Here is a 12,472-nt window from a genome sequence, read left to right as displayed (position 1 = left end):
TATATTATATATTGAGAGCAGAGAGAAGAATATTGGGGAAAATCCTGGTGATATAAAAAATTTAAAGTATCGATAAAATTCACCTTAAAATTTACAAGTAGGTAGGGGATTACAAAAACTTATGCTTGGGGCAGCTAGGTGGCACAGTGGATAATGCACCGGCCCTGGATTCAGGAGGACCTGAGTTCAAATCCGGCCTCAGACACTTGACACTAACTGTGTGATACTGGGCAAGTCACTTAACCCTCATTGCCTCACCAAAAAACAAACAAACAACTTATGCTTTATGTTTTGGCTTTGAAAATCTTGCAAACAGGATAAATTGTTTTCTGATTATCTTATTTAGGTGTGAAAAATACATATTGGGATTTCATGTTATTCTTTGGGGGTACACATTCCAAAACCAACTGAAATAAAATCAGAATTTTATTTGGAAAAGAGGCAAAAACCTATTGCCATAATATCTGAGAAACTGGGAAGTAACAATGCAAGCCTATTGGAAATCAAGATAAGTTTCCCCAATCTTTGAAAAATAAGATTAAAATTATTAAGTTGAAATCTTTGAAAACAAATCTTCGTAGATCCCTTCCAACTCAACCTTTCCACTTCTAAAATTTAATGATCCTATGAAATCTTTCCCTTCATTTAGGGCCCCACTCAGCTGCCTCTTTCTTTGACTCCCCCAGGTGAAAGTAATTGCTATCTAGCTGTAGAATAGGAACAATTTCAGGAACTTGAACATTGCACTGACTTTTAGGACAAAATAAATACAAAAAAAAATAAAGTAAATACAATTAATTTGTAGGTTGCATAGAGGAGAACCTGTGTGATGGTACACAGGATGAGATGGAACAGTCAGTAGGTCAGTTTGGCTAGAACTAGAGCACTTGTAGTACCTATTTCACAGGTTTGTTCTATCAGATGTGAAAATATATGGGATGGGATTTTGTGAACTGTGAAACAATATATAAATGTCAGTTATTAACAGATATCAGATTGAATGAAATTGAAGGGGAGGGTCAGTCACTTGGTAGTGTTATCATGTATTAAATGGTATCCTATTGGCTCAAAAAACCTTATGAGTAAAATTTTTATGCACTGAGTATTTTCATTGTGATGTGAAGACTTGACAAGTGTTTATATGTGCTAACCAAGCATCACCAGGCATTGACTATGTGTCTTTAAAGCCTAGTTTTCCATCTGTAAAATGGTGTTGATCAAACTTTTTCTCCACCACTTCACTAAAATCAGAGGGATTACATATACACTTCCATTTAGAGTTCTTTGGAAGGAAGATAAACCTTATGTAGAAGTCACATTTGTGCTGTGTAAATAGTCTTTTGCTCAGTGCATCCCCTCTACAGAGAAGCCTTTCTGCAAGCCAAGAGTCATATCTGTAAATTTCAGGGGGCAGTCTTTGAAGGATAGGGGAGGGGAATCTGATCACCTTTCTAACACATGCCTTTTTCAGCTCAAATCAGTACTGATTTGAGTGCTTTTAGTTAAGAAGGTATTTTCTTTTTACTATCTTGATCCCCAGAAAGCAGAAAAGTAATCTCCTACCCAAGGTGTTAACTAACTCTCTCTCTCTCTCTCTCTCTCTCTCTCTCTCTCTCTCTCTCTCTCCCTCTCCCTCTCCCTCTCCCTCTCCCTCTCCCTCTCCCTCTCCCTCTCTCCTTGCCTCCTTCCCTCCCTTTATCTCTACATACATGCATATGTATGTACATAAATATTTTTGAGTCAGTAGGGTACCATGTTGACACACAAGGGAGAATAAACCAGTCCAGATCAAGAAATAATAAATGCATTGATTGCTCTCCAAACTAAATGGCATAATACTATATGAAAAATACATTCCTCAAAAAGAAAAAAATACTTTCATTATTAATATAGGTTGTTTTCAGGATTGAGATATCATGTGAAATAATACAGCTTTGCCTTAATTTGAAGATAATTTTTGGTAAATATCAGGCCCCAAATTATTTTTAGCTGATATATCACATAGACCAAGGGGAATGTGGCAGCAATTTATTTTTATTTCTTTGTATAAATCTGTGTGTTTTAATACTGTAGGCAACAGCATTATTGAAAAAAGCCCTTACAGAAGAGTGTGAAGATAGGTCGTCTATTCACAGTAATGAATCATCTTGCAGCTTGCCATCTATTCTGAATGACAATGGTGAAATAAAGCAAGCAAAACATGCTCAATGGCTTGACAGCATTGGTACAAGGGAACAAGGTAACTATTGTTAAAGGGTCTGTCCATAGCAAAAATGCATTCATGTGGTACCCAGTTTCTCAAGGTATATTTATAAAATAAAACATTGAAGACTATAAAGTAGTAACATTCTAATTCTGATGATTACATCTTTTAGTTTTGTGGTTCCCTTATGATAAATGTCCCCTCTCATTCTAATACAAAATATTAGAGCTTGGCACATGTGTAGGGAAATAACCACCTAATTCAGTACTATATATTTCTCCCCTCTAAAATATCAATATTGGATCATAATTTTGCTAAATTTGAATTTCTGGGGAAAATAGATTTTTTTTCAGTTTTTAAAATCTTAGCAAGACTTATATTTTGGGGTCAGAGTTATTACACAAAAGTGGAAATTATTCCATAAAATACCATAAAGTATTTTAAGGATCAATTAATTGAATTTATTTCTTTTTTACTACCCTAAAATTGTTTTTTAACTTACTGTAGGCATTATGGTTTTTTATTTACTTCAGAGCATTTCTCATGAAAGAATGAGTCAGATAGTTTATGTGGTACATTTTACATACAGTAAATGGTCAATTTTTAGTCTCAAAAATGTGTGGTACTTCTATTACTAACATCAATAGTACTTTTAATCTAAGCTAATCATAATATTTCCAAGATTTTTGGTAGATATACTCTTTTGCTGTTGAAATATAGAGAAGGATATAGGTTGTTTTGTGCTTTAATTCTATCAAAACTTAGGATATTTCCATGGAAGCTTCACAGAAACAGTAGAAATATTTGACTATAAAGTTCACAGTAGGTTTCCTGTTTAAGAACAGCAATGGATAGTTTCGATCAATAAACAAGAGATAATGAAAGTGAGAAATTAAAGGGAATGGGTCTTAAAAGAAAACAAAACCAGTCTGATCAGTGTGACTTTGAAATATGTCTGTTCCATTTTCAGAAGTCACTAGTGCATGTGAAGATGAGAGCAAGGAAGAAAGCTTGGTAGAAAAGATTCCTATTACAGGTAAAAGTAATGGTTGCCTAATAGTCTCAAATACAGTATACAACCTTATTATATAATCAAAATATTCTCTTTCAGCAGCTTATAGATCACACTAATAGCAAATTCAACTACTACATGCTGAGTAGAGAGATTAGCCATAAGATCATAAAGTAAAAGCTTATGTTAACATAAACTAAGGTTTAAAATGACAGTGTCTATTTAATTCCTTGTAATCATGTTACACATTTAAACCATGTGAATATCCTCTGTCATTTAGCCTTTCAGGTCCTAGTATCTGTGTTAAAAGGTCAGTCTCCATGGGGAAGATCCAGTAATTATATGGCAAACTACAGATGTTTCTGATTTGATTCTTTTCTTTTCTGTAGTAATTGAATGTGTATCATTAGAATAAGAGTAGGGAAAAAAAATGTGCTAGACAAGAAGCTATGCTTGTGCCTCAGTTACAAAGCCAGTCTGATAATTTAAAAATTTTAGTAATATGGTTTCATCAAGCCCTATTAAGATCTCCCTGGAGTAGATGTATTAACCTTGTTTAGATGGAATCTGAATGATATCATTACTTTTTTTGGTTTTAGGATATCAACAGCATAAATTAGTATTCTGAACAGAGTTCTATTTGTTATACATCTAAATTTACTATTACCTTATTTTGTAAAGTGGTGCAGTAGTACTTCATTATAAATTCAAAGGTCTGACTTTCAATATTTATGCAAGCATATATACCATTGTGGGTACTGAGACATGCATCTGCATCCATGGTATTTGTTTTTTTAATAAATAGAAAAAAGAATAGATTTATGACAGCACAACTCATGGCATTACGATTAATACTTTAAGAAACATGTTTGTGATTAACTCTGATTTTCAAAAAAACATGCAATAGAAGCTATTTCATGTAAATTACATTTGCTAATTCTTTTAAAATAGTGTGGATTTATACTAGAATTATTTTTTATTTCTTTTGAATCTTGGTTTGTAGAAAATGTTGTTAGGTTGGGTTCAACTCATTTTCATTAATGGGAACAAAGGTATAAATAGTACAAAATAGCAAATAATCTAAAAATCATTTTTATTTGGCTTTGCAATATGTTTGAGATTTCCATTTAAATATAGTTAGATGTGATGTTCTGTAGATTCACTTCAAAAAATAACAGGACTTTACTGGTTTTAGAAAGAAATAGAAAACTATCTATAGCTTCCCTATTCTGTTCCTTCATTCATGAGTTATAAAGTTATAGATTATTTAACCTAGACTAGACCTAAGAAATCAGTCAGCTCTTCCGTCCAAACCATTCATTGCCAAGAGTAAACCATTATTTCTTAAACTGAATCAAAGTTTACCTTCTGTTATAAGTTCCCTTGAGTAGGGGAAGACAGGTAAGTGTTTAGGTTTCAAAGTAAAAGATCACTTGCCAAAAGAAGCAAGTAAGTACTTAATAAAACTGGATTTTAGTTGTCAGTAAACTTAGATTAGAATAAATCACAATTCAACTAACCTGTCACCAGATAAACAAGAATTGACCATTTTTTTTTAAAGTATAGTTTCGTGTGTTTATAGGTTCTATGTGTATAAGAATACTTTAACTTTTAAATGACTTCCTATTGGAAAAACATGTTTTGGGTTTAATATAATTTTTTTTTTGTGGGGCAGTGAGGGTTAAGTGACTTGCCCAGGGTCACACAGCTAGTAAGTGTTAAGTGTCTGAGGCCGGACTTGAACTCAGGTCCTTCTGAATCCAGGGCCAGTGCTCTATCCACTGCGCCACCTAGCTGCCCCTAATATCTTTTTTAAAATTAATTTTTATTGAAATTTTGTTTCTTACATCATCATAATTTTCCCAATTATCCCTTTCCTCCCTCCCTAAGAGCTATGACAAATAGTATTTTTTAGATAAAAAAAAATCACAACTAAGTGATACATTGAAAAAGTACAAAAAACATGTGCAATGTGTATGGACCTCTGACTTCCATGGTAGAGGTAGGTTAGGAGTATCTTTTCATCTCTCTTAATTTAAATCCTGCTTGATCTTCATAATTTTTACATTTATTTTTGATTTTTTTAATGTGTAGCTCTTCTTTTCATTTATGTTGTTGCAGTTACTGTGTATATTCTTTTCTTGACTTGCTTATTACTCTGCATCAGTTCATATAGATCTTTCCATGCTTCTCTGTTCATCACACATTTCATTTCTTACAGCACAGTATTATTCCATTAATTCATGTACCACAATTTGTTTTTAGCCATTTCCCAATTCATGGGCATCGACTCTGTTTCCAATTCTTTGCTATCACAAAAAATGCTACTATAAATATTTCAGTGTATGAGGGGAACTTTCTTCCTATCCATGGCATCCTTGGGGCATAAACCTAGTTATGGAGTCTCTGGTTCAAAGAGCGTAGACATTTTTGTTATTTTATTTGTGTAACTCTACATTGCTTTCCAAAATAATTGTACCATTTCACAGCTCTACCAACAACATATTGATGTGTTTAGCACAACGCCTTCAAAGTTGAGTATTAGCCATTTTTTTTTTTGCCAATTTTTATGGTGTGAGATGAAACTTCAGGGTTATTTAGATTTACATTTCTCTTTTTATTAGTATTTTGGAGCATTCTTTCATGTAGTTGTTCATCTCTTTGGGCCATTTGTATATTGGGAAATGACAGCTTGATATCTTTCAAAGCTGTGTTGATTTTTATTTGGTTTAAAATATATTTTAAAATAATTTAACTGATCATTTCCTTGATGGTCCAATATCTCCATACATAATTTGATTTTTTCTTTTTATTTGGATGCCCAGAGATTATTGCAGTTCCTGGCACATAGTAGACACTTAATAAACATTTGTTGATTGATTGAATAGTATATTGATCAATTGGCCAATATCCATTGTTTAAGATTGAGAGGCTCACCTGCCTTATGAAATATGTATTTGGGGTCTTTCTTGACTTTTCATTTTGTTGTAACTACCATTTTTTCAATTTCCAAGTTCACAACAATTTTTCCTTTTTATTAAAGTTAGTTTTCTTTTTGGCAAGAAACATTTGGAACTTTCAAGTGTGATATTGTAAACTTAATTATTTAGTTTGAATAATATCTGATGTTTACATAGCACTTGAAAGTTTACCCCCCACACACAACACACACACATTTCCACTTGATCCTTGCAAGAATCCTGTGAGGTAGAGGTTATATTATTATGCCCACTTAACAGATGAGGAAATTGAGGCATGGAGAGGTTAAATGACATACCCAGAGTCCTGTATTTAATAAGTATTAAAGTTAGAATTTGAATCCAAATCTTTCTGATGTCAAATCAGATTTCTATCCATTATGTCACACTGCTTTCTGATATAGTTTTATACTTTAGCCTGTTTGGTCTTTTACAGTTGTTTCCATTCCTATTGCTTATGTAAGTATATAGTTTATATATGCATACATTTTTTTTTCTTTCTTTCTTTTCTTTGGTAAGGCACTGAGGTTAAGTGACTTGCCCAGGGTCACACAGCTAGTAAGTGTCAAGTGTCTGAGGCTGGATTTGAACTCAGATCCTCCTGAATTCAGGGCCAGTGCTCTATCCACTGTGCCACCTAGCTGCCCCCTATACATATTTTTGTATATGTGTATGTGTGTGTTTGTGTGTGTGTGTGTGTGTGTGTGTGTGTCTGTAGGTCTGTCACCAAATTAGAGAATTAATTACTGGACACTGGTTGGGCTATCTCAAGTGGATTGTCAGGTCCCTGGGTAAATCACGCTGTGTGAGCCCCCTACATTTTATATGGTAAAATATGGTTAAAAAGAACATTATGGATAGCCTTGAAGGGGAGAAGGTATCACAAAAAGAGAACATGTCCCCAGAGAAATGGGGAAGGGGAGGAGAAAAGGGAGAGTAGGCATCTGCCCTGAGAATTATTAATTGTATGTACATGTACACCTCATTGCTTATTTAAAATCAATTGACAGGTGCTACCACCTTCATTTCCCATTCCTGGTTACTGTAGCAAAATGGAGGGCACAGTTTGGACAATTATCCTAGGGATAACTTTGTCTCCCATTTTTAAGGCCAGCTTAGTTCTAAAGAAAAAAACACCTATTCTATTTGTTAGTTGATTTTATTTAAGGAAAATGTTTATTTATCTATTTTAAAGATGTCACTATAAGTCATCCTGAATAGAATCTCATGATACCTAGATGATCTCTACCTTGAAGCTTCATTCAAGAAAACCTTAAAAAAGTTATCACCAAAGCTGATGAAATACCTGCTCTAACTCCTGAGAAACATTTGTGAAGATAGAAACATTTCTTTTTGAAATACTTCTTCAAGTATCTAGAGGCATTCTAAGCTTTCTGGTCCCTAAGCAACATATTTTCTTATATCCAAGAATAGATTCTCAGAACTAAAAGGTACCTCAGAGGTCATCCAATCAAATCTATACCTGCACAGTAAATCCCTCTACAACATCCCCAGTAGGTAGTCTTTATTTGAAGACCTCTAATAATAGGGAAATCACTATTTCCTGAGGCAGTTCATCCTACTTTTGATAACTTTAATTATTAGGTAGTTTTTCCTTATATTCAGCAAATACCTACCTCTGAAACTTCCTCCCATTGCTCCTAGTTCTGCTTTCTGAGTCAAAGCATTAAGTCTAATCCTTTTTGTTTTTGTTTATCCTTCATTCTTGAAAAGGACCATGATATCTGGGAGGTGATGTCATGACTTGCAGTGGATTGGATTTAAATGAGGAAAGTCTGTGCAAATTCATTAGCCTCACTCTCTCCACCAGAGCCATCTGGGTCCAGTGACAAGATATATATCAGGATGACTGGAGATGGCCTTAGATATAGTGGAGACCTTGGCCTTTTAAGCTAAGACCTTTTCACTGGTCTAGCTCTTCAGATACTTGGAGATCGCTATTTTGTCTCCTGTAAACCAAAAGGAGATGAGAGAATGTTATGAGGAATATGTAGCATTTAAGCTAAGCTTTAAAGAAAATGTGGGATTTCAGCTGGCCTTCTATCCCTACCTCCCCTCAGCCCCAATTATAGAATTCCTATCCATCCTTTAAATCTGACCTCAAATACCACCTAATACAGAAAAATTCCTGGAGGAGACAGGAGGGAATGGGATCAAGAACCCAAGTAGAGAGTTTAAGCCTGATGTGGATAAGTGATTCCTCTTTGAAAACAGAGAGAAAGAGGAGAAGTTGGTAATGATACAGAAAAGTTGTGGGAACTGGCAGAAGGGAGCAAAGGGAAAGTTCATTTTGACTGTAGCCTTCTAAAAGAAGAGACAGGCTAAGTTATCTTCTATGTGTTGAGGGTAGAAATGTGGTTGAAGATTTAAGGAAGAGGCAAAAGTTTTGGAGCAGTATTGAGGATGAAATACAGGGAGAAGAAAAATGAAAAAGAAAAATATTTTGTAAACTACTAGAAGGAAAATTCCTTGTGACTGGGGGGATGACAGAAGGCCTTCTGTAGGTGATATGGTATTAAATTAGGTTTTAAAGGGATAAATAGGAATTTCATAGAGGGAGTAGGAAGACAGATGGACCACCAATCCTATCCCTCTCTGGCTCAACTGAAATGCTACCTCTTTCTTGTGCCTTTTCCCTGAGTTTTTTTTCTAGACAGAAACTGTTTTCCCTTCCAGTGAGTTGTCATGGTAACTATGTGCCTTCTTTTATGAGTAACCAATCCTCATCTCCTTACACTATATTTGAATATTTGTACAGTTTCTCCTCTTCTAGATTGTAAGCTCCTTGAGAGTAGTTATCATTCATCTTTTTGTCCTCCACAACACCTTGGAAAGTAATGTGCACATAGCAGGTACTCAAATCTACACATACTTTAGTGTATACAGAGGAAGTCAACCAGAAAAGAGAAGTCTAGAAATCAATATCAGCGTGAAGCAGTTGAAGGACTTGGAATTGTTTATCTTGGAAAAAGAAAAGTCCAAGTAGAATCCATAATAGCTGCCTTCAGATACTGGATGGGCTATCATGTGGAAGGAATAGATACAGCCTGTATTATTCCACAGACAAGACCTAAACAAATAGCTAGTTTTATAGGAAAGTATGTTTCAGTTCATTATAAGCTAGGACATAGAGATTGGAAAGAAATTACTACTATTTAGAATTGTCTCATGGTGAAAGGAGATGCCTAGCAAAGTGGTGAGTTTCAGAACATCATTTGAAATGTTCACACTAAGACTACTGACCACTTCTTAAAGATGTCATAGAAAGAAGTTGGACTGGGTGACTTCTAGGGTCTCTCCTCAAATCTCTGCACCTTTGTATTGGCTGCCACACTCCTCCCATGCCATGAGAGGGAGAATATGAATGTTCTCCATCCTCATCTCTGATTATTGGCTTCCTTGTCTTAGTTCAAAACTGCTGCCATCTCACCGTCTGCAGTTGCCCTTTTCCTCAGCAGCTAATGCCTTCCCCTCTGAAATTATCATATACTTTGTATAAAGTATATGTATATACTAGTCATTTACATATATTGTCTCCCCTATTAGAATGTGAATTCCTTGAAGGCAAGAACTGTTTTTTGTTTTTTGTTTTTCTTTTGGGTTTGGGTTTTTGTTTTTTGTTTTTTGGGTTTTTTTGGCAGGGCAATGAGGGTTAAGTGACTTGTCCAGGGTCACACAGCTAGTTAAGTATCAAGTGTCTAAGACTGGATTTGAACTCAGATCCTCCTGAATTCAAGGTCAGTGCTTTATCCACTGCACCACCTAGCTGCCCCTTAGCAAGAACTGTTTTTGCCTTTCTTTGTATTCCTAATTCTTAGCACAGTGTCTTGTCATTATAAGGGCTTTAATAAATCCTTGTTGACTGAGTGATATATTCTATGATTCTAAGTGCATGCAAACTGAATTAAAGGCACTTAAGTTCTTATGATCTTATTTTTCCTTGTCTTTCTGGATTCCTATCCCAAACTATATAAATGCCTAGCAGACCCATAGTTTTCCAGTGGTTTATAATTTGGAAATACATAACTGCCCATAGTATTACTTTAAAGTACATAAATCTAAAATTCAGTCATTAATATTCTTTTTTTTGGGGGGGGGCAGGGCAATGAGGGTTAAATGACTTGCCCAGAGTCACACAGCTAATAAGTGTCAAGTGTCTGGGGCCAAATTTGAATTCAGGTCCTCCTGAATCCAAGACTGGTATTTTATACACTGCACCACCTAGCTTCCCCCTAATATTCTTATTTAGCCTAGAAACTCTGGGGAGTCCAGAAAGGGTTGAGGTGAAACCTATTTTCAAGCCAAGTATTTGAAATTTTCTTCTAGAAGCATTAGACTTGCTTTTCATGTACCCAGAGGGCAGAACTAGGAGCAATAGGCAGAAGTTGCAAAAAGACAAATTTAGACTCAGTGTAAGGAAAAACTTCATAACAATTAAAGTAGTTCAAAAGTAGGATGAACTAACCTGTGAGGTAGAGTTCCCTCTCCCTGGAAGTGTTAATGCAAAAGGCATGATGCCAGTGCTAAGGACTGAAAGATGGAAAATAACACAGCCCCTCCTCCAAGGAGATTGCAGGATACAAAGCAGAGCTCAACATGCATAACAAGACAGGCCATTGACAGGCTGCATAGGGAATTTTTCACTTCAGAATTAGTGCGTTTCATGTAGAAGATAAAACTTAAAGGAAAGTATAAGTATAAGTCATTTTGCTTGGAACCACTGCTTTTCTTTTACCTAGAGCAGTGAGTGATGGGTAGAGATTTCCAAGTGAAAATTACAGAAGAGAACTGTACTTTGTTGGATAAGTTATACTTGCAGGGGTGTTTGGACTTTGATCTTCATCTCTTCACATCCACTCCCTTAAAATAAGGACAATCCTGTGCACATTTAATACTTTGAAACCTGTCCCATGTAATAGGATAATCAGGAAATAATGTTTTGCTGAGACAGTTACAGCAGGATTAATGTAATTCTTATCATGTTGATCAAAGCCTCCTTTTGAACTATTTAATACTCAAAAGCTAAAATTTCTCACATTAAAAATTGTATTTGTGGTCACACTGAATTTAACTTTGAGTAAGTGAACTTGAATGACTGATTCTAGCAATTGATTAAACCTCTACTAAGTTTTGTCAAGATAAGGGAGTATTAAGGATTTCCTTATAATCTTTGTAAAGTTAAGGTCAGAGTTCTACCTAAATCACTCATTCATCCTGCCAACATTTTTCCCACTCCACGTGCCCATCCTGGCAAAGCCCTTCTCGGTAAGCTTGATGTGAAAGAGCCCTCAGCTTTTTATCTCGAGAGGATTAATCCTCTGAGAATGTCCATTCAGCCCCTTTTTCTTTTGACACCAGTTCACTTGGTCAAGCTGTGTTGAAAGTGGTTCCCTAGCTATGCCATTTCTCCTTGTTATTCCTTGGCGAGCCTACATATTCAAGGTCATATTAGAGTATGTTAGTTCAGAAGCTTGTCTGTACATCAGTTCAGATTTGAAGGGCACCACTTGGAGTTTTGTGTAATGCCTGGCAAAACATTTTTGCTTGCGTTTGTGATCACATGAGAAGGACTTGAAAAATGCAGTATTGAAATAGAGAAAATCTTGGAAAAGAAAGTTTTTGCATTTTTTAGTAAACAAATCTACCATGATAACGTTTGATCAGCAGAGTACACCATACAGATAGCCTCCTAATTCCCTGCTCACTTTCATGGGAAAAATATATCACTTTTTTCTTTATATTTAGGGGAGCTTCTTGTTATTTCAAAACTCTGTGTTGTATACAGTCAAAACTCTTATTGGTGTTACTGGAAATCTACCTCCTATCTTCTATAAGCCCTCATGCTAGTGTGGACCAGTAGAGGCTAAACAAATCACTTATTGTCCTTGATTATGTTTCCTTTTGTCAGACTTTTATACCTTAGATGCAACAGACTCTTTAGGCTTCTAGAGGCCAAGTGATCTGTCTACATTCTGGCATTGTTTTAGTTATAGATCTTTATGAAATGTGTAGTGCAGCTGATAGAGCACTGGGTCAGGAGTTAGGAAGATTTTAATTCAAACTCATCCTTAGTTACTATGTGACCCTGGCCAAGTTACTTAACCTCTCTTTGCCTCAGTTTCTTCATCTATAAATGGTGATAATAATTGGGAGTACCTAACAAAGCACCTAACTCCCAGGAATATTATGATCAATGATCAATAGATCATATGAGATAATATTTGTAAAGTGCTTAGCATAATGCCTATCTCATAGTAA

The 12,472-nt window shown here is 35.3% G+C and overlaps 1 protein-coding gene across 6 annotated transcripts in view; it reads left to right on the top strand.

Annotated features, from left to right (window-relative positions):
• The window catches only part of KIZ (kizuna centrosomal protein), a 234,001-nt gene that overhangs the window by 191,823 nt on the left and 29,706 nt on the right, over positions 1-12,472 (top strand). For 5 of the 6 annotated variants that reach the window (XM_043989452.1, XM_043989451.1, XM_043989449.1 and 2 more), the window contains 2 exons: positions 2,074-2,239; positions 3,174-3,239. In XM_043989452.1, the coding sequence (XP_043845387.1) occupies positions 2,074-2,239; positions 3,174-3,239 (232 nt within the window). The remainder of the gene's footprint in view (positions 1-2,073; positions 2,240-3,173; positions 3,240-12,472) is intronic. The other variant, XM_043989450.1, reaches the window with a different exon arrangement.

This window comes from Dromiciops gliroides, chromosome 2, assembly GCF_019393635.1.
Source record: "Dromiciops gliroides isolate mDroGli1 chromosome 2, mDroGli1.pri, whole genome shotgun sequence".
Lineage (NCBI taxonomy): Eukaryota > Metazoa > Chordata > Mammalia > Microbiotheria > Microbiotheriidae > Dromiciops > Dromiciops gliroides.
The sequence above is the reverse complement of the archived record's forward strand: the minus strand, read 5'-3'. Positions and strand labels throughout refer to the sequence as shown.